The sequence below is a fragment of the Felis catus genome, chromosome B1 (assembly GCF_018350175.1).
Source record: "Felis catus isolate Fca126 chromosome B1, F.catus_Fca126_mat1.0, whole genome shotgun sequence".
Lineage (NCBI taxonomy): Eukaryota > Metazoa > Chordata > Mammalia > Carnivora > Felidae > Felis > Felis catus.
The window spans coordinates 132,023,520-132,049,461 of record NC_058371.1 but is presented as its reverse complement, the minus strand read 5'-3'; the positions used below and the strand labels follow the sequence as shown (position 1 = coordinate 132,049,461).

The following is a 25,942-nucleotide window of genomic DNA, read 5'->3' as shown; positions in this document are numbered from 1 at the left end:
ATACATGTGATCTCTCTGTACTATTTTTTTTTAATTTACTTATTATTTTTATTTGTCAACTTTTTATTTAAATTCTAGGTAGTTAACACGTAGTGTAATATTTCTATATTATTTCCTATAATTGTATGTGAATCTACAATTATCTCAATAAAAAATAGTTGGGTTCTATTTGGTGCTAAATGCATATGTGAACTCTGTTATATTAACTTTTTGTATGTGAGAAAATAAAACATTAACAAAAGCAATATGTCCTTGCCACTCTAAATAATTTCCTCCCCACTGGGCATCTATATTCTAAGACACCCCTTTCCTGAGGGCATGTCCATCTGACTCCTTTGTTCCGTTGGCATAGACTTAATGCAGAGGAACATGGCAACTTGCAAGCTGTTACAATAGGGAACAGGAGATATTCCCAGGTGCCCAATTCTGTGGGGCAGCACCAGGCACGTTGCATGGAGTTTTTTCATTTATTTTTTTACCACAACCTGTAAAATAAGTACTGTTCTTGTCCCTGTCTTTCACATGAGCAAGCAGAGGAGCAGGATTTGAAATGTATTCATATGATTTTCCTCTTTATCATCCTAGGGAATTTGGGTTTTGCCCTTATTTTTTAAAAATTGTGGTAAACAAAAATTGTAAAATACACCAAACATAAAATTTTCCATCTTAACCATTTTTAAGTGTGTAGTGCAGTAATGTTAAGTATACTTACATAGTTATATGAACAGTCTCCATAAATTGTAAAAACCTATCTTGCAAAAATTGAAGTCTACCCATTAAACAGCGACTCCCTGTTTCTCATCATCAGACTTGATTTGTATGAATTTGAGTACTCTTGATATCTCTCATAAGTGTATTCATAAGATATTTGCCTTTTGTTACTGGATAATTTCACTTAGCATAATGTCTTCTAGTTTCACCCATACTGCAGCATATGTCAGAGTTTCCATTTTTTCGAAGGCTGATTAATATCCCATTGTATGAATATATGACATTTTGTTTTTCCACTCATCTATTGATGGACACTTGAGTTGCTTCTACCTTTTGGCCATTGTGAATAATGCTGTTCTGAACATGGGTCTACAAGTATCTCTTTGGGACCCTGCTTTCAATTCTTCTAGATATGTACCCAGAAGTGGGATTGCTGGATCATGGCATTGCCCTCATTTTGAAAACCATTTAGACACCAGCCATATTCCTGGGCATCTCTGTTCCATAACTTACTCCATTTGCCCCTCAATTGGAGATGAGAAGGTGGGAATTAACAGAGTTATGGTACTCAGTTTAAGTGCAGACATGTTTTTTATTTTGTTTCGTTTTGTTTTTTAACAGTAGCTGCCTAACAGTAACTCCTAACCTAGGAGGTTGGTGAAAGAACTAGTAGAATTATATCATGTAAGATCATGTATTTGATTTTTAAAAGTCTTCTAGGAAAGATGTTATTGATTACAGCTGTTGGGAATATTCCTGATCATTGTGCATGCCTCTTAAGAGGAAAACCTTTTCTGTTTCAGGTTAATACAAAAACTGAACCAGCAGACGATATTACAAGTTTCCTGTGGCAACTGGCATTGCTTGGCTCTTGCAGCTGGTAATGTAACATTGAAATATTATGCTAACATTATGTTAATTTGGGAAACATTTCTCTTTGCATATATAGGTGATGTTATCTTACCGGACACCTTTAACTAACTGGTTAGGGTCTGTGCAGTGCTGTTGGACAGTGGCATTTCTCAGACAGCCTTTGTGCAGCTTTGCTCAGAGTGTGGACAATGAAGAAGGTGGTCATCAGTGCTCTCAGGGGAGGATGAGTAGGAGGAAGGACCCAACCTCAGTGCTCTTGAACATACAGAAGATTGTTTTTTTGTAGCTACAGTCAAGCTACATTCTACTATCAAGCTTCTAAATAAGTGAAAAAGAAGGTGTTAGAGAAACCTAAGCCAGCAAATAATAATGCATTCCATGTTAGAATAAATTTGAGGGGAAGTTGGTACCAACATGTGCTTGATCCTCTGTGAGATAGTCCAGGTAGAAGCTGGACCTTATGAGCCCTGGGTTTCATGATCTTGGTGTAGTTAGAACTAGTTCAGCTTGTTTAGTGGATCTAAGCCTAGTAACTGGCCTATTCAAAACTGAATTGACGTAAACATTTAATTTTTTCTTTGCGTAAATGTTCATAGCCTTCAAAGGGCAGTAAGACTCAGTTTATCTCTCTGTTGTCATGACAAGTGGGAGTTTTGGTTTTGGCAGTCTTAATAGTATGAAGTGTCTGTCCCTCGCTCTCAGGAGAGTTTGGTGCGTTGAAGGGGAGCAACTAACAAATGACTCTGCTGGCAACTATGTTGTTCTAATGAGGTTATTTTTGTGAATGGAACTTGTATCATTTCTCGTAATACTAGTTATCCTGTTTTTATTTCAGATGGTCAGTTCTTCACCTGGGGAAAGAATAGCCATGGGCAGCTGGGCCTGGGGAAGGAGTTCCCCTCCCAGGCTAGCCCACAGAGGGTGAGGTCCCTGGAGGGCATCCCCCTGGCTCAGGTGGCTGCAGGAGGAGCTCATAGCTTTGCCCTGTCTCTCTCAGGAGCAGTTTTTGGCTGGGGGATGAATAATGCAGGGCAGCTAGGGCTCAGTGATGAAGAAGGTAAGCAAACTCTTTATATGTATCTCTCTCTTTTTTTTTTTTTTTTTCCCCAAGCCCAGCTTATTTGTTTAACACATGCTTCTTGAGAGTCTGCTATGTGCTGGACCCATGTTAGGTACTAAGGGTGCAACAGTGAACAAGAAAGATAATACCTTTGGCTTAGTGGAGATTGCATGCTAGTGGGCAGAAGTAAACAACAGACCAGTAAATATATAATATGTCAGAGGGTTTGAGAGAAGAGTTAACCTGTTTTACATAAGGCTTCCTGGGAGGGTCTGCTTGATAAGATATTTGAGCAGACAGAGCCCTGCAGTCAAAGGGAACAGGGTGTATAGAGGCTGTGATGTGGGAAGATAGATGGTGTGCTCGAGTGAAATGAGAGGGGAGAAGAGTAGCAGAGCTGGAGATCAGAGATGCAGTATAGGCCCAGTGACGTAGGGCCCTATAAGGCAAAGGAAAGATTTTGGCTTCCCTCAGTGAAAGGGGAAGACACTGGAGGTTTTGAGGAGAAGAGTGATCTAATTTCACTTTGGCTATCACGGGTCCAGGGGAGGCTAGAAGACCAGTTTGGAGACAGTGGGAATAAAGTTGGATTTTAATATACTTTGAAGGCGGAGCCAGTTGGTTTTGCACATTGTTGGGTGTGTGGTTTGAAATAAAAAGAGAACTAGAAAGATAAAGGTACCATTTATGGAATGACGAAAACTGTGTGTGCGTGCGCGCGTGCGTGTGCATGTGTGTGTGTGTGGTGCATGCGGTGAGAGTGGGCAGAGTTGGAAAGTGTGGGGAAACCATGAGTTAGGTTTTAGATGTATTAAAAACGAGATGTCTGGGATGCCTGGATGGCTCAGTCAAGGGTTAGACTCTTGATTTCGGCTCAGGTCATGATCTCATGGTTCTTGAGATCAAGCCTCACATCGGGCTTCATGCTGGTAGTGCAGAGCCTGCTTGAGATTCTCTCTCTCTCCCTCTTTCTCTCTGCCCCTTATCCCCTCAAAAATAAATAACCCTAAAAAAACATGGTATCTGCTAGACATTCCAGTGGACGTGTAGGCAGAAAGGAGAATATGTGAGTCAGGAATCCAGGGGGACCCAAAATTCATGTCAAGATAGCTGTGTTTGATATTTTATCTCAAAGACAAAATGGTAGTGACATTCTGATTTTTCTCTTATTTTAGATCGAGAGTCTCCTTGCCACGTGAAACTCTTACGAACCCAAAAAGTCGTCTATATTAGTTGTGGAGAAGAACACACAGCAGTCCTCACAAAAGTAAGGGACTCAGAGTGTTCTGGTTTGTTCTGTGATGCTTTCTTTGGTGCTAGATATGACACAGATGATTATTATTACTTGTTATTTTTGATAGCATTTTTTAGCATAGTGATGGTGTTTAAAAATAGTTCTATATAATCTTAAAATATATAGCAACATTTTTTGTTCCTGTAAAACAATTAAATATGTGAAAAATAAAGAGCAATGTACTTAATGTTTTAAAATTATCAACTTATTTCTTCTAAAACAGTTACATCTAGAGAGAATGAAAATGTATTTTTACATTGAACAAATACTGTTATAGATTCACTTTAGTAAAATGTGTTAGCATTTATTCAAGTACAGCAGGGAATAAAGTAGCTCACTCACCAAGGAGTTTGTGGAGCATTTAATTTATTATGTACGAATGATTGTGCAAAATCATGCCATGTCATCTACCTCTGTTTCTCTTTATTTTGTTTGCTTCCGAACACATCGTTATACTTTTAAACAACTTTCGAAATTTAAAGATAGCGCCTATTCCCTTGAGCAGTGCTGTCTTTGTTCCATAAAGATATAGTTTTAATTTCCTTTATTATTATTATTTTTTATTTAATGAACATACTAAAGATGTGATTTGGATGAAGGATCATGTGAGTGTAGTGTTCTTGTACAGACTGCTGTGATAAGAATTTTACATACAGAGATTTTTAGAGGAGTGTACTCAAACTCAGAGATACAGTGTGGTCATGTGGTATTTGTCCCTTGTTAGAGTGGAGGTGTGTTTACCTTTGGTGCTGGTTCCTGTGGGCAACTTGGACATGATTCCATGAACGATGAGGTTAATCCAAGAAGAGTTCTGGAGCTGATGGGCAGTGAAGTAACGCAGATTGCTTGTGGCCGGTGAGTGCTCCTCAGAGCTTCCTAGTGTCTATTAAGACCCAGAAATGAATTTTGTCTTTGTCGTGACCAAGCATATGGATCAGTATCTTAAGAGATCTTAACTGCATACACACCTATGGGGAAAGTTTGGAGAGACTCTAATCTGAGCAGTGTGTGACAAGGATGGGTTTGAGATGAGTGGATCAAGTTGGGGACATTAGGTTTCTTCTGGGATAAAGACTGGTAGGATAGGGGGGAAGACATGAAGAAAGGAAAGTGAGAGAGCCTCAAAGAACTTCTTGGAAATTTTGCCTGGTCCACCCTGCTTCTTCTCTGTCATCCCACAGGCCAAATACAGCAGGCCGTGCAGCCTTTTCTAAGTCTTGCCCATCCTTCTTGTTGCCTAGAGTCTCAGAGTAGGGCAGCATTATGGAGAGCCAGCTGCTGCTTGCTTGCAAACAGTCACATGTAAATGTGGGGTAGGATTTCTTAGGGGCATCCCTAGGTATTGCTGTGCTCATATGTGGTGGTTAAAAGAGTCTGAGTGTTTATCCCTATTAGTAGAAACTATGCTGGTAAGTTATTTTAAATTATTTTTCCCCAGACAACACACTCTAGCCTTCGTGCCTTCTTCTGGACTCATCTATGCATTCGGTTGTGGAGCAAGAGGTCAATTGGGAACGGGACACACTTGTAACGTTAAGTGCCCATCCCCTGTGAAAGGTTACTGGGCTGCCCATAGTGGCCAGCTTTCAGCCAGAGCTGGTAAGAGTGATTTTCATTGGAATTTAATGGTATTTTAAGTGATAAAAAATTTTTATAGAACACATATCTGTTTTTTACCTTGAAGTCTTTTGGAGGAAATAAATATGAGATATATTCTTTTAACATTGATCAACAAATACTTGAGTAGTTACTATGCATGAGGCCTTATAATTAAGATCCTAGAGATCTCGATTGAGATCAAGCAAAAAATGTTACTTTGGCCCTAAAGACCTTGGTGGTGGTGTATAAATTTTATTTATTATCATTGCTGATAATGAAAGTTAATGTTTATTGAATGCTTAACCAAGCTCCATTACTTAAGCTAAGCACCAAAAACAACCTTAAGAATTGGTGGTTATGATTCCTGTGTTGAAGATGAGGAAATTGAGTCTTAAGGAGGTTAAGTAACTTGCCCAAGATTACATAGATTCTGGGGACAGGAATTAAACCCAGGTCTGCCTCATTCTAAAGCCTGTGCTCTTTGTGCTGTGTTACCTTTACTTTTGCTACTCTGGTCATAACATGACATGATTTCTTTTTATGCCATTTTTTTTTCTTCCCTTAAAAAAATAAGTTAAATAACATAACATCCATTTCATTGGAAATCCAAATAAGGCAGTCACTCTATATGAGTGGCTTGAAATAAATAAATCCAGGGGCTGACATGGAGCCGGAGAGCCATTAAAAAGAAGTGTGATTTAATAATAACTTTGATTTTGAAGACTATAAAGTGACTTATGGCTTGATTAGGATTTTTAAAGAATGTTTATTTTTATTTATTTTGAGAGAGAGCAAGCAGTGAAAGGGGAGAGAGAGAGGGAGAGAGAGAGGATCCCAAGTAGGCTCCATGCTGTCAGCACAGAGCCCAATGAGGAGCTCAGTCTTAAAAACTGTGAGATCATGACCTGGGCTGAAATTAAGAGTTGGACGCTTAACCGGTGGAGCCATCCAAGTGCCCTGATTAGGATTTTCTTTTTAAACAATAATAACCATAAGTTTTCTGCTGGTTTATAACTTCAGTGCAAGGACTGAGTCTTTTCCTTTTTGTAAATTTGACATATAGCACAAGGCCTGGCACAGACTTCTCAGTCAGTCAAGATGTATGGAATGAATATATGAGCATCTAAAAATGTAGTGGAACTTACAATATAAAATAAACAAAATTTGGTTTTGATGATGTTCCCCACAGTGAAGGAATGACTAGTTGTCCTCTTCTCTGTCATTTGAGAATTTCTTTTACCCCAAGGCATTGTAGTCATGCTAGGAATGCATGTGTTTAAGAAATATACCAATTTTAAAAACTCAAGTGTTGTATCAATTAATTTGGAACCACAAATTCTTAAAGTTTCATTACGACCTAATTTATGTGATCATAAATTTGTGTTTGGATGTTTGCCAGGATGATTTTATAACGTTAAGTAGGTAAATTTCAATTCATTATGTAAATGCTGTGGTTTTAGGAACCTTCATGGTAATGTGGGAGCACAGAGGAAGGCATCAAGGAGTATTCCGGTTAGAGGAAGTTTGAGCTGTGTCTTAAAGGATGATTTGGAGTTAGCCAGGTAGAGGACTGTGAGGGAGTGGGCAGTGGTGAGTACCACGGAATCGCACAATTCCAGGAGCACCGTTGCAACTTCGCCCTAGGAGGCACCATCATGGAGAGTACAGTGTGCACGGGGGGTGGTGGTGGAAGGAAAAGATGTGGAGGTAGGGAATAGTGTGGTCTGTTAGCAGTGAAAGCAATGTGGTGGTATTGGAAAGTCACCATGGATATGGTGTGATGGAAGATAAAGCAGGGAGTAGGAAATGGAGGTCCTTACATGACAAGCTTCATCCTGAAGGGGCTAGAGACCACCACACTCTGATGTTGGATTATTTCTTAGGCATGTTACCGTTGATAGTAGTGACTATTTAAAATTTCAGGTCAGTGGCATGAAAGATGAGAATGAAAAATAGAAACGAGGTCAGGATTAGCTGGCAGTTAGGGAGGGGGTGGAGGTAGGGTTGGAGTGGGGGATACCATTTTATACATTTATTTTTAATCGAAGTAGAAACAGTTTTGGGCAGAGAGCCAGACGAGAAGGTTTCTTCTCTGATATAAATAAAATGGATAGGAAACTAGTCTGAAGCGTATTTTGGAATATTAGAAAAGGGGATCATGGAAAAAGCTTAATTACTGAAAAATGTGCTGTTGAAAATTTTTTTTGACAGATCGCTTTAAATATCATATTGTTAAGCAGATCTTCTCTGGAGGAGACCAAACTTTTGTACTTTGCTCCAAATATGAGGTAAAATTTCTTTTCATTCTTCTTTGAGGATGGAATAATGGTGAACCAGTATTTATTGTTATAAACAATTACACGAGAGCAATGTTACTCTTTGTTTCTAACAATTTTATCTTATTAAGGTAAGCCAACTAGAACTTGAAGACATTCTCTCTGTTTTGCTTCTGTGAAGTACCAATAACTTTCCTGGTATTTTAATCATAGGATTCTGGTTTATAATTTAAAATTATTTGTTTATGTCTGTATTCCAAAAGATATTTAAGGAGGCCCAGAGAGTTTGTAATAACTTTGTTATTATTTGACTTTCCATTTCTTCCCTGTTAAGTAGCAACAAATGCTAGGTATTTGAAAATTTAGTGGGTGTGTTTGATGTGATTGAGTATATGCAAAATATAAAAGAGATGATACAGTATTCAGATATCCTTTATCATTTATCATTTGCTCACAGCACCACACTAAAATTTCAGATTGTCTCCAATGTCACTGTAGTGGGTAAGTCAGGAAGAATGACATTCCAGTATCTTTTCAGGGTGGAAGGGAGAAGAGAAAGTGGTCCAGTATCTATGACAGAGCCTTTTAATTGATTCTGTTCTTCTTGGACAAGGGAAGTCATTTTGAAACCAGGGGCACAGATTTGTTTTCTGCCCTGCACTCCCTTCCTTAGTTTTGTGCTTTCTCTCCTCTCTTCTTCCTCGCCCACCCGCTTTTATTCGGGAAGCATGTACGGAGGACCAACCATGTATCGTGCATTGATTCTTATCCTCTCATGGAAGAGCAGGGAAGGGTTACTCATGATGACAGAGGAATCAGAATTGGTTGGGAGGAAAAGAGGAGCTGTGGAGACAAGGGCCCTATGAGTCCTGGAAATTCTCCCCATTCGACTGATACTTTGCCATCTTTAAATACACAATATTCTTGCCTTCTAGTCAATATAATTCTATGATGTGGTAGAAGAGGTTGTGCTGGAGTCTGTGGCTTCAGGTTGGACAGTGGAAGCGGACAATTAGATATTTTGCAGGTCAGGAGCCTGGAGAAGGTTCTGTTTAGTGCTACCATCTGGGGTGATTTGGAACTGCTGTGTTAGACCTATTTTAGGCCTGGCTTCAGTGCTTCACAGAGAAATCTTGGAAAACTGAGATGCTTTTTTGTTTCTTCAAAATGCGAGTAAAGTGAAATATGAAAAGCACTAAATCTCTGCAGGATAATAATTTTTTGTCCATAAGTGTTAGAGTTTGAAGTATTCATTTCCCTAGGAATTGACTTGAATAAAATTGCCCAACTTTAATTTTCCTGTGAAAGTTAACATAAAAACTTAGTTTTACTACTTTTATAAATACAGTACCTGATCTAAGTAGTTGGATTTAAAATTTATTGTACTTAACACTTTTGGGACTGGAAAACAAAACATTGATGAAAAGAATCTAAAATAATGTAAGGTTAAAGAAATAGGGCAGATTAAAGGTTAAACCACTGGTAAGAGGGGTATGCATTAAAAATGTAAGATAACAAAGAAGAAACTAAAAATAGACTATTATTTAGAAAGGTGTTGCTCTTTCTCTTTAAAACTGAAGCCTGTGCACTTCTACTTGAGCATAGATGTTTGTTTAGATACAGAGACTGATAAAATCATGTGTTTACCCTGTTACCATCACACTTGAAGAATCACTTAAAAGACCTAAGAGAAAAGCATCTGTGTAGTGACGGCCTCCATTTCTATAAACACAGCTTATTCAGTGAATGCTAGGTCTGAGGTAGAAGAAGGAAGGGGAGGAGTTGGGTATAGATACTGTTTTACTACCTTTGATTCCACGTCTTGGAAATTTGGTGAATGCAAACCATAGCCCCTTTTTTTCCTTTCTTGTTGTTCACTGGATAGGATTGAATAAGGAATGTTGGGATGTTAGGTGCATGTGCACCTGTAGGTAACATAATTCTCTTTCCCAACAGTTATTCTCAACCTTGGTTGCCCATTGATATCAGCTAGGGGCCTTTTAAAAAACACTGATGCCTCTAGAGATTCTGATTTAATTGGTCTAGAGTGTGACTTGGCCATCAAGATTTTGAAAGCTCTCATGATCCAAAGTTGAGAAAAGTTGATCCTAGGTCAGTTTGTTTTTTCTTTTCGGCCTACGTATAATTAGAAGGCACAGAAAATTCATATCCTTTTCTTGAGTCTTCAAGTGATTCTGAGATTATACTTCATTCAGGACATCTGTAGTTTATTGGACATGCGATGAAGAATGAGAAAGTAGTTCCACGTGAAATGTTTTATTGTAAGTATATGTTAGAGTCTCTGTTCAGCTACCACTGTAAATGAGGAAAGTAATTAAAATTTAAATAACACCCGTGGTTTTAAGACTAGGGTGAAGAGGCAGTCTTGCATGTGTGTCTTATGATTTTTCTCTGTGTCATTCAAGATGAATTTGTTCTCTCTTAGATGTCTGTGGCCATTTTAATAAAATAATTATCAAGACCCAGATGATCAAAAACATTGTCAAACGTGTGATTTGTTATATGCCTTTCTCCTTTCCCCTTATTATATAATATTTTACAACTATGGGGGAAGTAACAAAGAAAATTTACTTTGGAAGTTGTATTTTCATGTGTAGGTACAAAGGAGGAAAAAATAATCATGTTATGAATTGATGGATGAATGGTTTAATATAACCTTTTCCCTCTTTTCTAGTGACAGTTATGGAGGGTATAAAGCACTTTCAACTTTTTCTTAGTTCTAGATCAATAATAGGTTTTGGGTAATATCAGTTGAATAAGATAAATTATAGAAAACAAAAGTGCTTATATTTTTTAAAATCTCACTGAAGAAAGGATGTATAATGCTTGTAGCATTTGGAACTGTCGAGGCCATTATTGACATGTCCTTTTTGGCACCTTCCTTACAAATGTATAACTATATACCTGGAACAAGAAATTAAGAGTCATTACGTTTTCATAGATTATTTGCAATATAGATTATAACTTAACTTTTTAATAATACATTTTGTTGGAGTTGTGTGACTAGTTATGGCAAATGATCAATACCTTAAAAGCCTTGATGTTACAGTGATTCAAAGCAGAGGGGAATGAAGTGTGGAAAAGCCATATTGGGTTTGTTTCTCTGGGAAACAGGCTGTGAGACTGAGATTTATGTTGAAACAGTCTTTCAGGGGAGTGTGGTAGGAAGGCATCTATTTAGGGATGAAGGAGGCAGCCCTGGGCCTGCAGGGAGAGACTGCGGATCTGTGTAACAGAGGCCTAAGCCAGTCTCCTCGGGAGCTCTGAAGTCAGGATGGCTCTTCAGCCAGTCCTAAGTGGAGGCAAGGAGGCTAAGCCTTTATACTACACCTCTACCTGCCCCTGGACGTTAGAGGGATGAAGCAGTGGCCAAGGGCAGTTCTCGGAGTGTAGCCCAGCTGGGAGCTGTTGGGAGCTTACGCTCTCAGCAGCTCAGGGAGTGTAGAGGGGGGTGTGGGCAGCACACCCCAGCTCCTGTGAACACAAGATTGAGAATATATGAGGAGAAAGAGAAAAGATCCAACCTACATAATTTCTCTTTTTTTACTGTTATATTTAATCCTCCAGAATTCTTCCCCTGCTGTTGACTTTAGGACGATGAACCAAGCACATTACACCAGTCTAATAAATGATGAAACCATAGCAGTTTGGAGACAAAAACTCTCAGAACACAACAATGCAAATACAATCAAGTATGTGGCTGCTTGTTTTCATTTTCATTTTTCCAGAGTACGTTGGAATCTTTTAGCTCAGTAATTTCCCCTACTTCCGTATTGAGGTTATGAATGGAGTTTTACATTTTAGGGAATCTTTTTATTGTTTTTGTTTTTCTGGCACGTATTTCTTGAGGATATGGTGTCCTTAGCCCCAGATAACATAATAATTTTTGCCCCCATTCTCTCAGAGTGTGTCCCTTAACCTTACCTTATTCAGATCTTAAAAATCCTGACTGATGAAGGCATGGGTTGGCCTTTATGTTAAAAAAAGCTCAGTTTTATGGTTTAACATCAAGAGTTTTTTCATATGTGGATCCCAAAGCATCCCAAAAGTAAGACAAATGTTAGCTTACCTAACCTGAATAATTTCTAGCATTTTCACATTCAGAATGATTAGTCGAGATGGTAATATAATGCCAAATTGAGAAAATAAAGTAAAAAGGATTGATGCCTTTTATCCTGTTTATTTTAAAGGAGAAATTTTTTTGTGCACATTTTTATACATTTTCATTGACTTTCCTTAGTATTTTCATTTTTCTGCCATCTAATATTTGGGAATGAATGAATCATGTTCTGTGTACATTGTACACTGAAATGTGTATATCTTCTTTATGACATAGAGTATACTAGGGCAAATGACCAGGGCCCTAAACTTTGAGGTGCACCAGGATCATTGAGAATGCCCTTAAGCAGCTCATGGCGGGCCTCAGAATTTCTCTAACCTTAGGTGGGTCTGATGAGGAATTCAGGCTAGAAGGATGTGGGGGTGAGGGAAGGGGACTAGACTCATCATGAGAGGGGCAGGATGGATTCCACTTTCCTGGGACCTTGACAGTTTACTAGTTCCCAGTTCTCTCATTTATAAAATGAGGGGATGGAAGAAGTTATCTCTAAAGACCATTCTTGACCCAGAAGTTATTGCAACCCCCTCCTTAACCATGTATTTGTTGTATTCCTTCCCTTTTCTATATACTAGATGAGAGGGTCCAAGACTCTTCACACGCAGTTTCATTCTGGGTCTTCAGACACTAGCTATTTTCCCAGAGCCTCTGTTATCTAGGTAATAGGAATAAACACTCACTTCACTTATTTTCAGTTTCTTTCTCAGATAAGAAACAAAATAGAAGGCAGTGGTTGTTTACTTATTAATTTGCAAAGACAATTTCTGTGTTTGGGAGATAACAGCTCAACATCTCTTTTTTGATTATATTTTGTTTGTGTTGGGAGATGAGCTGGGGAGTATCTTAGTTGATGGCAGAAGGTTGTTCGAGATCATTATCAGGTACAAGAATTGTTCTTTCAGTAGCTTTGGTACTTTTGATTTTAACATGACTTATGGAAAACTTAAGTACTTGTCTATTTTGAGATGTGACACAATGTTTCTCTACAGCAAATGTACGTTTTCCAAGGCTTCATCTGGGTAAGAAAGAGCTGCTATTAATGAAACCCTGGAATAGATGACTAATCTATTATTGAGGCTTGAGTAACCATTTATTTGTAATTATTAAAGGCTTGCCTACCTTTTTTCTTTCTGAGCAGTGGTGTTGTTCAGATATTATCTTCTGCAGCCTGTTGGAATGGAAGTTTTCTTGAAAAAAAGTAAGTGATTTGGAATCTTAAAAAAATACCCACATGTGATGCAAATACTTACTCAGCAAAGGCAGTGAAAGACTTCTGTTCTCTTTGATGGTGGTTGGCCTTAATTCACTGATGATGATTTGTGCAAAACTTGGAATGCCTAATAATGATGAATGAGAGGGTGTCATGGAGGGCAATGCTGATTCATGCCTGGTTGGCAAAGCAGCAGATTAGCATAGAGACTATCTCAGAAAGAGTTGGTGTAATCAATAGTAAGATTTCTCAGGTTTTTCTAAAATGGTATCCCCACATGTGCACTGTATTTGTTCTTAAATTCTTAATTATTTAATCTCCTGGGTTTCATCGGTTTGCTTTCCCCATAGATTTTTCTTTTCTCAAAACCAGTGAGCTCAGGGGGTGTTCCAAGGAAGCTTCAGGAGTTCCTTGGACTTAGGGCTAGCCCAGTTCACCAGGAGATTATTCGGACTGAATTTCCAGGTAGTAAAATAGTGTTTCTTTGCTTGGCCTTATCCCTTCTGCAGGTATCCCCCTGAAGAACCTCATGCAGCAGAAGGGTTTTGTCACGGGTTTTGATCTTTGGGGACCCCAGTTCTCGACCATCTCTCAATCCTTTTTGTCAGTGACCAGGCAAATGAAATCCCAAGAAGAACTTAGAATTCAGTTCTGTATGTGAATCCCACTCCCTCCCCCACCAAAAAATGATGTCCCTAACTGGGTTGCAAGAGGTCATCTCAGAAACTTTTCTTCTGTTACAGCTAGAGATTGCCAAGTCATTTGTTTGTATCATTAGGGCAGCTGGAATGAGCTCATCCAGTTTATTTCAGCTTTAATATTTAGCTTTTTCCTTTAGGGAAAAGTCTTCAGGATTGTGCTGATGTTGGTTTTTTAGAAGTGGTTTTCCACCAGGCTGATTTATCTTCTAAGAGGACATTTGGCAATGTCCAGTGACATTTTTTGGTTGTTACAATGGGGGAGGGTATACTACTGGCATCTAATGGGCCAAGACCAAGGATGCTGCTAAGCACCTCACAATCCTGTCCACCCAACAAAGAATTATTTGATCCCAAAAGTCAATAGCACCAAGGTTGAGAAACCTTGTTCTAGAAGGACAGCTTTTATGAAGGTTGGGAATGGCTCTTCGCCAGACTTGTTAGGTTATTCATCCTTAGGATCATGAATTCCATAGAGAGGTAGATAAGGCCTTTATTTTTTTAACTGACAACTGTACTATTTCAGGATTTCTGCTTATATAGCTTATGAACAATGTCTCACAGGAAACCGATAGAAGTAAAAGACCACTTTTGCAAAGAATAAATACATTTAGATAAAATGTTTTATTTTTTCTTAATAGCGTGACAGAAAGTACCTCTAAGCATATAGAAGGTTACATATAGGACACCAGAATTAATTTCTGTGTTTGGGGTAGATCTATTTTTAGAGCAATAACAACAAAGGAACCAACAAACAAAGCCGAAGCATCTCTTGATTTTACCATTTAGGTTTCAATGCATATGTTGTTGTTTTTTTAATGTTAGAAACTCTCTGTTTTTATAAGCTACAGCATTGCTGTCAGATAGTGTTAAAACTATTAGATGTGTCCATTACCCATCAACAGAAGTCTATTTTGCAAATAGAAAGTTATTTTGTAATTAATAGATTTGGTATATTCAAGAGTGGGAATTTAAAAGAGACATTCTAAGTCTCAAAAAGGCTATGACTTTATATAAAGTTAGGAAAAACGATTAGTTGCTAGGAAGTTAAAAACAGTATCAGTGAAATTAGTCCTTAGGTGTATGTAATTGTATCCCTTGTGTAAGACGTTAACTTTGTATTTGTTGTGGATTTGATTTTTTTAACAACACTTTATTGAGAAAAGTTTTAAACAAGGAGTTTTGTTCTACCTGCCATTTGTTGATGATTGGGCCAGTTTGCACAGGGGATGTTTTTGCACCTAGGCACAGCATCTCTACATCTAGTTCAGTGTACCATAATTACAGAGAAAGGCAAACACACAAGAGTAAATCATGGAAATAACACTCTGCTTATAAGTTTCAAGATAATCTCAAGTCGAAATGATGACTTGCTTGTACTTTGAATTGAAGGAAAAAAACACTTGAAAACTTTAAGATCATCTTGGAAAAGGGGTTCCATCCAGAGCTTGATTCTGTTGGGCTTCCTTAAAGTGCAATATTTTTACACAGCTTGTCTGCTGGGTCAAATTTAAATCTGATCGGTATGGATAGGCTATTTTGTCTCCCTACTTCTAATTCCCAACAGAGTGTTTGCTTTGTTTTTCTTTTATTAACACACATTTGAAATTTTTGTTTAGAATTGATGAACATTTTAAGACAAGTCCCAAAATCCCTGGGATTGACCTGAACTCAACGAGGGTGTTATTTGAGAAGTTAATGAGCTCCCAGCACTCCATGATTCTAGAGCAGGTAAGTTCTATACATTTGCAGAATGTATTCTTTTTTTAATTTTTTAAAATGTTTGTTTATTTTTGAGAGAGCACAAATAGGGGAGGGGCAGAGAAAGGGGGACAGAGGATCTGAAGTGGGCTCTGTGCTGATAGGCTGACAGCATTGAGCCCATCATGGGGCTCAAACTCATGAACCACAAGATCATAACCTGAGCGAAAGTCTGACACTCAACCAACTTGAGCCACCCAGGCACTCCTGCAGAGTATATTCTTCTTTTTTATTTTTTTTAATGTTTATTTATTTTTGAGAGAGAGAGAGAGAGTGTGTACATGAATGAGCCGGGGTGGGGCAGAGAGAGAGGGAGACATAGAATCCTAACAGGCTCCAGGCTCTGTCAGCACAGAGCCTGACAAGGGACTTGAACCCACGAACTGTGAGATCATGACCTGAGCCAAAGTTGGATGCTTAACCAACTGAACCACCCAGGCGCTCTCAGAGTGTATTCTTAAAAATGCATTTTTGTATTGCAATAATTCAACTTTAAGGAGAAACAAAAGAGTGTAAGTAAGATAAGAAGGCATAAAGCTTGTATAAATCTTAATTCTACAATATTCACTTCGGGAATTTGACCTACCTTGAGCTTTCTTTTTAGCTTAAATCTTTTGAAGGAAATGCCCTTCCAGAGAAGTCTGCACAGGTGGAGATGTTTGACTTTTCATTCCATTGGTGTATCTCCTAAGCACCACTAGTGCCTGGCTCATGGTTGATTCTCTGTGCATACCGACTGAGTGGGAGTTGAGAGTCTATCGAAAAGCTTATGAATTTAGAAATCAGGTAACTAGATCTCAGCAATGTTTGAATTTCTCAGTATTCTTTTCTCTCATACAGATCTTAAACAGCTTTGAAAGTTGCCTGATTCCTCAGTTGTCAAGTTCACCACCAGATGTTGAAGCCATGAGAATCTATTTAATACTACCTGAGTTCCCCCTGCTCCAGGATTCCAAGTATTACATAACATTGACTATTCCCCTGGCAATGGCCATTCTGCGGTTGGATACAAACCCCAGCAAAGTATTAGGTGAATTTGCTAAAATCAATACCAGTGGTTTTGTATTTTTTATTTCATTGGTGTGACCACTGGCTCTCAGTGGACTGAGATTTGAGAATCTATTTGTTGCCATTTAATATCCTTAACATTCAAACCTTTCTTTCTTTGCTGTTGTCTTCTAACTGGCCATATTTGCAGTATGAGCAAATCAAACCATCATTTAGGTTATTTGAAATGATTCATGCCAGACTCGTCTTGATTTTTAAATATTCACGAAGTTAGATTAACTTTAAACTATTTTTTCACTTCCTACATTTGCTAGTAGTTAATAGTGCCTCAAGAATTAGTGTCTATCTGTTGCTCTTTCTCCTATACCTAATTTAGGGGGTGGGAGTGAAATGAATAGTTTGGTGTGATGCACAGGTCTCCAAAAGAGGAGAGGAAGAAAATGACCTAGTGGAGACTTACCAAATGTTTGTTCTGTTTTTCTTTTTTAGGACAGTTGAGTCCACACTGATTTTTGCAGGCTACGGACACTTTGCTGAGATAAGAACCTTCCGTTCCTCAGTGAATTGGAGAGTGTCTCATGGAAGTAGCGCCTGAGATGTTTTTATTAATCAAGTGCAGAAAGTCTGTCACCTGGGTTTTTCCCTTTTTTTTTTTTCCTGGTAAATTTTTTAGGTGTTCATTGCAACTCAGTAACTTCTGTGTTCCAAATGGACTAGGATGTTACTTGAGTGTGTCTCCCCATAAGTAAAGAGACCTGTGTTCCTGAGGATGGAATACTGGCTTTTCCATACTGCTTCTACCTTTGCAGAAGATATAAAAACAAAGAATAATGGAAGCACTAGTAATATGTTAGTCCTTAGTTTTGTTTTTTTAAGATCAAAGCCCTTCGTGGCCTATCTTTTCAGGTGTTCTAATAGGCTATGAAGTAGAGAGATGGCAATCTCTGAAGGAATTTTACCTGACGTTTAGGGGTTTTTTTAATTTTAATTTTTATTTTTTCAGGTAGGACAGTACAAAGAGATCAGAGTTGTTTAGTTTTACACTTGTTTTTAACTTCTAATGAAAGAAATTTAAATTTAAAAGAATATCTCAGAGTGTGGAAAACTCTGTAGGTACCTATTCACACAAATTCACGATTATCAATATTTGGCCCTTTTTGTTTTCTATGTTCCCCTTACCACCACCTTTTTACTTTTGCTGAAATATTTTTTAAAAATCATAGACATCATGTCATCTCATCTTTTAAGTATTTCAATATGGCTGAATTTATTTCTGACAATGTAGAAACCAATGGTCTAGCCTTCTTGTCTGGTTATGAGAAAGCACAGTTTGGGGAGAAACAGAAACAGTAGTTTTACAACTAATGAAGCCTCTTGATGGGAAGGCATGGCTTCCATACTGCTGCTGCTTCTGGGGTGTGTCGTCCTATGCATCCCTGGTACAGGATGTAGGTGGAGGCAGAGTTGAGGGCAGCAAAGATGATGATATCTGAATGCTCCTACCTGCAACATGTGTCTTAACATCTTGTCCACATGGATCTTTGGAACTGAATGTTTAGCTTGGCCTTCTGAATGAGTCTTTGAGAAAAAAAACCAGATCAAGCTTTACAAAAAAAAGCTCCAGGGGGTTCTTGTGCTCTCCAGAAATGCTTTAATGGATTCTTTTTAAAGTCAGTTTTGGGAAACTGTATTTTAGACTAATGTTTATTTTTTAGCTGGAGCAGTTTTTAGCTAGTAGGCAGAAGACATAAATAATTGATCAAAAATACATGCTGAAACATATCTTTTCTTTCTTTCTAAAGATAACTGGTGGTCTCAGGTATGCCCAAAATATTTCATGAAGCTGGTAAACCTCTATAAAGGTGCAGTCGTGTACCTACTGAGAGGAAGAAAGACATTCTTAATTCCCGTACTGTTTAACAATTATATTACAGCAGCTCTCAAGCTCTTGGAGAAGTTGTATAAGGTGAGTATAGAGAGGAGCCAGTGGGGAGAGGGGTGAATAGATGGTAGGGTCAAATGTTCTACTGAGGTAGTCTGTGGAAAGCCATTTTCCAGTTGTTTGGGTTTTAATTGTCCTCATTTGGTTCTTCATCAGGTAAATCTTAAAGTGAAGCATGTTGAATATGATACATTTTACATTCCTGAGATTTCCAGTCTTGTGGACATTCAGGAAGACTACCTCATGTGGTTCTTGCATCAAGCAGGCATGGTAAGAATTCATCTAAAGCATATTCTTAAAGCTTTAGTCTTTTCTCAGAGTACAAATAAGGACAAGAAAAGCCCAATCTGAGCTGTACAATTTGTCCTTGACTTTGGTGTTAATGTCACAGTGTTTTGGCTGGCTTTGCATTCTTGAAACTTTTGAAGTGTTTGAGACATCATAAATGGCCAATAAGGAGTCATAAATGGGTGATCAGCCAGAATGGTACAAACTTTAATTAGTTGCCAACATTTTAAAAATCAAGGTATCTAAAGTAGTCACAGTTGTAGAAGCAGAAAGTAGCCTGGTGGTTACTGGGACCTGGGGGAAATGGAGAGTTGTTTAATAGGTAGAGAGCTTCAGTTTTGCAAGATGAAAAAGTTCTGGAGATCTGCATAATAATGTGAATATAGTTAACACTACTGAGTTGTACACTGAAAAGTGATAAAGATGGCAAACTTTATGTTACGTGTCTCTTACCATAAAAAAGTCAAGATACGTAAAATGGATTTCTAGTTTTTCTTGGAACTTAGAAGATCTGGCAACATGACCTGTCCTCCCAGATGGTACCAGTTGGCTAGAGTTCAATAGTAGCTCTTTAGATGAGGCTTATTTGTGCCACAGTCCATACTGTCACTGGATTTTGACATTGAGGAAAGGATCATTTGCTAATTACCATCTTCCAGTAGCTAGCTTACTTTAGTTGTCTTATGTCAGTGCCTGAACCCGGTAGGCCACCTCTGATTTGGGATTATGGGTGTGAAGATGTCACATATCCCCAACCTAGCTCTCAGCATATGTTAGATGAGCCATCCAAGGGACTGAAGATTCCTGCCTGTCACCATGGCTCTGCAAGAGCTGCTCAGTTTGATTGCAGACTGTCTTGGGACCTATGCCAGGCTTTTTAGGACCTCCCATCTGTGGAGTATGTATACATTTGAGTTAGGTCAGAAAACAGAATGATAATTTGGCCACCATATTTAGTGAAGTCATGTGTAGCAGATACATTTGGTGTGAATCCTGGCCAGTTTAACAGATACGTCACTACATTGAGGCAGTATTTTCCCTGTAGAGTTTTTGGAGGTCAGTAGTGCAGTAGTGGTTTCTAATAACAAGGAGTATAAGGTTTATTTAACTAAGAAAGATTATTTGCTTTGTCAAATAATAGATGAGCAGTGCTAGACACAGCAATGTGTTTTTAATAAGCTTTTATTATAACCTTGACCTTGAAAAAACAAAATACTTTTCAATAAAAATGGGTTAGAATCTTCTAAATGGGTTTACATGGGAAATATAACGTGCAGGCTAGCAATGAACTCTTGCTTTCACATGCTAATTTACAAATTGTAAAAAGAAGCTTTTCTGTTTTATCAACTTGCAAGTAGCTAGTCGTGGCAAAATAAAATGTTAAGAGCTGAAATAAGCTTTATGAATTATTTAGGCTGTTTTGTTTGTAGGTGAGGAAATGGAGGCCCACAGAAGTTCAACAATTTTCCCACCAATTTAGTTAGTTTCATAAAAGCCAATTCTTCTGACTTTGAATCTGCCCTTTCTGTGACTGGATGCTGAATAAAATACTTCTAATGAACCCTAATTCTTTTTGACGCTGAAAAAGAAGTTGCTGGTGTTAGAAATCTGGATTATCATGATTGAAGTCTGTGAATGGAGGTACTTAAGTGGGCAACTTTTACAAATTTTTTTTTGTTTTAATTTTTTTTTTAATGTTTATTTATCTTTGAGAAAGAGAGAGCATGTGAGCAGGGGAGGGGCAGAGAGAGAGAGACACACACACAGAATCCGGAGCAGGCTCCAGGCTTTGCGCTGTCAGCACAGAGCCCAATGCAGGGCCTAAACTCATGAACTGTGATATGACCTGAGCTGAAGTCGGATGCTTAACCAACTGAGCCACCCAGGCGCCCCTACAACTTTTTTAAAGTTTATTTATTTATTTTGAGTGAGAGAGAGAGAGAGAGAGAGAGAACAAGTGGGGGAGGGGTAGAAAGAGGGAGAGACAGAATCCCAAGCAGGCCCCTGCTGTCAGTGCAGAGTCCGATGTGGGGTCAATCTCATAAACCATGAGATCATGACCTGAGCTGAGATCCAGAGTTGGATGCTTAACCAACTGAGCCACCCAGACGCCCCTACAGCTTTTTTACGTTTTTTCTCTTAACATATGGTAAGCACATATAGGTCTTGAATACCAGATGCTCATCTCTTCTTTAGTATTGCAGGTAGTTATTACAGAAAGATAGAAAATTAGTAGGTCAAATTATAGTGTGGCCTTTTGTGATTTCTGTGGAATTTTCTTTTATTGTATAAGGTATAGTATTATTAGAAATTGAAGTTTAAATTTCTTGCTGTCCTGCGTTTTAATCTAGAATGCTAAAGCTATTTTGTACGTAAATTTATTTTATTTTATTAATTTATTTTTTTAATTAAGTAGGCTCCATGCCCAACATGGGGCTTAAACTCATGATCCTGGGATCAAGAGTCACATGCTCTACGGACTGAACTAGCCAGGCACCCCTGTTTCATACATAAATTTATATACTTTTTAAATTACTTTCATTAAAATTTTTTTAATGTTTATTTTTGAGAGAGAGAGTGAGAGACTGTGACCAGGGGAGAGGCAGAGAGAGAGGGAGACACAGAATCTGAAGCAGGCTCCAGGCTCTGTCAGCAGAGAGCCCAGTGTGGGGCTTGAACCTGGACTGTAAGATCATGACCTGAAGTCAGATGCTTAATAGACTGAGCCAACCAGGCACCCGTGTTTTATTATTATTATTACTTTTTAATGTTTATTTATTTTTGAGAGAGAGAGAGACAGACAGATAATGTGTGAGCAGGGGAGGGACAGAGAAAGGGAGACATAGAATCCAAGGCAGGCTCCAGGCTCAGCCATCAGCACAGAGCCCAACACGGGGTTCAAACTCATGAGCTGTGAGATCATGACCTGAGCCAAAGTCGGTCACCCAACTGACTGCGCCATCCAGGTGCCCCTTATTATTTTTAAAATATTTTATTTATTTTTGAGAAAGAGAGCGAGCACGAGTGGGGCAGGGGCAGAGAGAGAGAAGGGGAGACAGAGGATCTGAAGTGGGCTCCACACTGACAGCAGTGAGCCCATGTGGGGCTCGAACTCATGAACCACAAGATCATGACCTGAACCAAAGTCAGATGCTCAACTGACTGAGCCACCCAGGTGCCCCTTAAGTTACTTTTAATTGATGGTAATGAATAATAAGTGGATTTTCCCTCACCTTTATTGATGAATACTTGACAAATAAAATTATGTTTTTAAAGTATACAATGTGATTATTTTTGATATGCATTATGAAATGATTGCCAAGATCAAGTTACTTAACGTATCAATCACATACCTAACTCATTTTGTTTGCTTTTGTGTGTATGTGTGTGTGTGGTGAGAATGTTTAAGATCTACTCTCAGCAGATTTCAAGGATGTATAAGCAGACCTTCATACGGGTCGGCTCCTTCTTTTGACCAAATACCCTTTCTTCCTTTGCCTTCTTTAGACCTGGCACTGTGGTCCTCCCCTGGAAGGAGGAGGGTCTTATGGACCGTTAACTCTGGCCTTGGCTCTGGTTCCTAACTGAGGCAGTTCTGGGTTTCTTTCCAGCCAGCCCACCTACCTGAGAGGATGGTGACCTTGCTCTCATTATAACTGCTCTCCTTCTGCAGAAGAGACATGGGCCTACTTCCCAAACTGGGCTCTTCCAGGGGTGAAGGGGTCAGGCAAAGGGTGATGGGAGGGACCAGGCCTGCAGAGGTGGATCTAGAGGTGCCTGGGAGGGCTTGCAGGGAGGGGCAACAGGGTAGTCAGAGATGTGGAGCCAGGACCTGCAGACAGAGCTCCTGATTGATGTCTGAAATAACTATGCTGTCCTAACAGAAACACCAGTATTGAAGTATTCACAGCTAGGATGCCATAATGCCAGCAACTGTTTTTATAGTCACTGTGGTCACTTCTCTCCCAGTCCTTTTTACAGTTGAAGTGTTCAAAACTTTATCTTGCTTTTATAGGCCAACACATGTTAAAGATCTTTCTTATCCTTGAGAATAAGCAAATAATGCTTAAATAATCTCTTCTGAGAGGAAGATTAGAAAATTCTGAATATTGCCACCAGTTGTAAAATAAACCTGCTTCCTTAGGCTGCTCATACTTTTTTCAGGTACCTAGACTAGAAGATCATTTTGTGGAGTGCTGTTTGATGGTATATGGGCTTTTTAAAATTTTAGTGATTTCAGTTCCTAAATACAAAGTAATTAGATATGTAGGGATGAGAATGAAATTAGCCTGGATTATATATGTGTGATTCCATACCTTGTCTCACTGGACTGGAATCATCTCTCCAGTTCGGGTTTCTCAGTCTAGGGAAATGTTCCAAGATCCCTAAAGGAACCTAGTTCTAAAGAATTAACAGGATGGATTTTAATTAAAATTGCTGTTAAATTATTTCATTGAAATACAAACAGACACACAAGGAGCTAGTTATATACTTCTTATTCAATAGCCTTTAAACAGGTATAGAACCAAACCATATCTTAAAAATTAAATAAAAAACTGTAAAATCAAAATGCAGATGAGCCTCATGATTAAATGGAACAGCAAAAACATCTTACTGAAACCAAACCTCAGTTGCATTGTGGAGAGGAACTGCATACTGTCAGGCCTGGGTGCTTGAGTTCCCAGGCCTGTCAGCCCTGAGATGACTCAGCTCTATTCTCTTTTCAGCTGCTATTAAACCTTCCTTCATGCAGCGGGCCAGGACTGTTCTGGCCTTTTCCTGGGCACAAATGCATCACTTACAAAGGAAGACTGCTTTTCTTCTTTTTCATTCCCCTTGGACAATTAAGTATATGATACCAGTGCGATCTTTAAAATAAATGAAAATTACTATAAGGAAGTTGTTGAGAATGCATCTTCATTAATTTTGTTTAAGGATATCATTTTAAAGAACCCACAGAATTTTTAAAAATTAATGGAGCACTCTCAGATCTCTGAGAATAAGACTGCAGTTTTCTGTTCTAGAAATACTGCTACAGATCAACAGGATATATATTGTTGATGTTTTTGTTTTTATTAAATCAATAAATAATGTTTGTTATATAACTTGACAACCTTCAGGAAAAAGATTTCCTTTTTTTCCCGAAATGGTGACAGACCTTGTAGATAGGCTTCATTTGTGGTTTTAAAAAATTTATTATTATTCCCTTGCTCAAAATTTTATTTAGATTTATTCACATATTGATGAAATATCTTCTGTAGAACAAGCACTAATTCACATGTTGTGTTAGGGACAGCTTTCTAAATATTTGTTTTCTTCTAAGAGAAGCAACTCTGTGTGTGTGTGTGTGTGTGTGTGTGTGTGTGTGTGTATGTAAGAAGGAGATGTAACATGCTGACAAAATGCAATCTGCAACATCCACTTTACCCAACAAAATTAATCTCTGAAATCAAGGTTGTAAAGCTCCTGTTTTAGAATTAGATTTCTTATAAGAGAATTATTTTAATGCTGTGAATTGTGGAGTCAGTGAATGGTCTTTAAAGGTCTTTAAAATTTTTTATAATTGTTTTTGTATTTTTTTCTCAGTTTATACCCATCAAAACATGTGGTGTGTTCTATCAAAAATCGAGTCAGCCATTCAAATGGTGTTAGCTCTCTCCATGGCCAAATAGATAGGTTATATGATTTGTTGTTTGTATTTTACACTTGCAGGGAGTAGAAAATTCAGGTTTTGCAATCTAAGTAACAGACTTTTTATTTTTCTTTATACAGAAGGCTAGACCATCTATAATACAGGTAAATGATCCTTTTTCATTTACTTATATATTTATCCAGCACTGTTCTCTGTGGAGCACTGTAATATTGCCAATAATATGTTTTATTCTAGGATACTGTAACACTTTGTTCCTACCCTTTCATCTTTGATGCCCAAGCCAAGACCAAAATGTTACAGACTGATGCTGAACTACAGATGCAGGTATCATATTTAAAAAATTATTTCCTCTTCTTACTGTGTTTTGTTTATCCCAAGCATTCAATTGTAACTTTAACTTAACAGGAGAGAGTGTATTTAGATGAGGGGCAATTATAACTTTTTAGAACTATTTAAATTTTTTCAGCAATTTTATGTTGGATATAACACATATACATGAATGCATGTTTACCTGGATCAGGGGTTGACAAACCTTCTCATAAAGGGCCACATAGGAAATATTTTAGTCTTTGTGGGCCATACAGTCTGTCTCAACTATTCAACTATCTGTGTGGTAGCACAGAAAGTGTGACGGACAGTAAGTAAATGAATGAGCATGACATTATGCTTATAAAATGTTCTGTATACTGAAATTTGAATTTTATATAATTTTCACATGTGAAATACTCTTTTTTTTTCATTTTTGTCCAGTCATTTAAAAATGAAAAAAAATTGTTATTTCAAGAGCTGTACAAAAACAGGCAGCAAGCTGGATTTGGTCTGCAGGCCGTCATTTGCTGCCCTTGGTAGAGACAGAGTGATAATTAAATGGAGCTTGGTAATTCTTTATTGAATAAAAACTTAAGTTACAGAGATTTAATTTATTTTAAATACACATTTTTATTATAAAATAGAATTGATTTTGAGAAGTCTACAAAGACATTTTGTGAATTAGCAATTCAGATCTACCTTCCTACTGTTGGTAGATCTATTACTCCGTTCATCCCTCTCTTTCTCTCCATCTGTCTCTTGCTTTCTGTGTGTATCTGTATATAAGTATCTGTTTTCACAGTGACTTATCCATGTTATTGTCAATGTAAAGGTTTTCCAGAGAAAGTGGACAGTTTCAAAGAATAAAAACCATTTAACAAGTGGTTCTTAGGTTTCTTTTCCTGCTATTTTGAGAGTCATGGTTTTTACCAACTCTCCATCATGTTTCTTGTACTCTGATGATTATTTCAGTCTTAATTAGCTGGTCTCAGTCATTTTCATGGAACTGGTTATGGGTCATGTGCTTCAGCTGTTTCATTTAAGTTCTTTTGGTTCAGATTAGAAAGATTTGTGTGTTTCGTAAACATGAGCAACTTGGAAAATTAGAAATAACAAAACGGA

General features: G+C 38.1%; 1 protein-coding gene across 3 annotated transcripts in view; it reads left to right on the top strand.

The window, feature by feature from the left end:
* HERC3 (HECT and RLD domain containing E3 ubiquitin protein ligase 3) overlaps positions 1 to 25,942 on the top strand; it is a 112,226-nt gene that overhangs the window by 55,521 nt on the left and 30,763 nt on the right. For all 3 annotated transcript variants that reach the window (XM_023252940.2, XM_023252941.2, XM_003985179.5), the window contains exons 5-18: positions 1,515 to 1,591; positions 2,420 to 2,641; positions 3,820 to 3,911; positions 4,663 to 4,793; positions 5,377 to 5,537; positions 7,749 to 7,825; positions 11,402 to 11,526; positions 13,090 to 13,149; positions 15,479 to 15,590; positions 16,461 to 16,650; positions 18,431 to 18,594; positions 18,727 to 18,840; positions 24,631 to 24,654; positions 24,746 to 24,835. In XM_023252940.2, the coding sequence (XP_023108708.1) occupies positions 1,515 to 1,591; positions 2,420 to 2,641; positions 3,820 to 3,911; positions 4,663 to 4,793; positions 5,377 to 5,537; positions 7,749 to 7,825; positions 11,402 to 11,526; positions 13,090 to 13,149; positions 15,479 to 15,590; positions 16,461 to 16,650; positions 18,431 to 18,594; positions 18,727 to 18,840; positions 24,631 to 24,654; positions 24,746 to 24,835 (1,639 nt within the window). The remainder of the gene's footprint in view (positions 1 to 1,514; positions 1,592 to 2,419; positions 2,642 to 3,819; positions 3,912 to 4,662; positions 4,794 to 5,376; positions 5,538 to 7,748; positions 7,826 to 11,401; positions 11,527 to 13,089; positions 13,150 to 15,478; positions 15,591 to 16,460; positions 16,651 to 18,430; positions 18,595 to 18,726; positions 18,841 to 24,630; positions 24,655 to 24,745; positions 24,836 to 25,942) is intronic.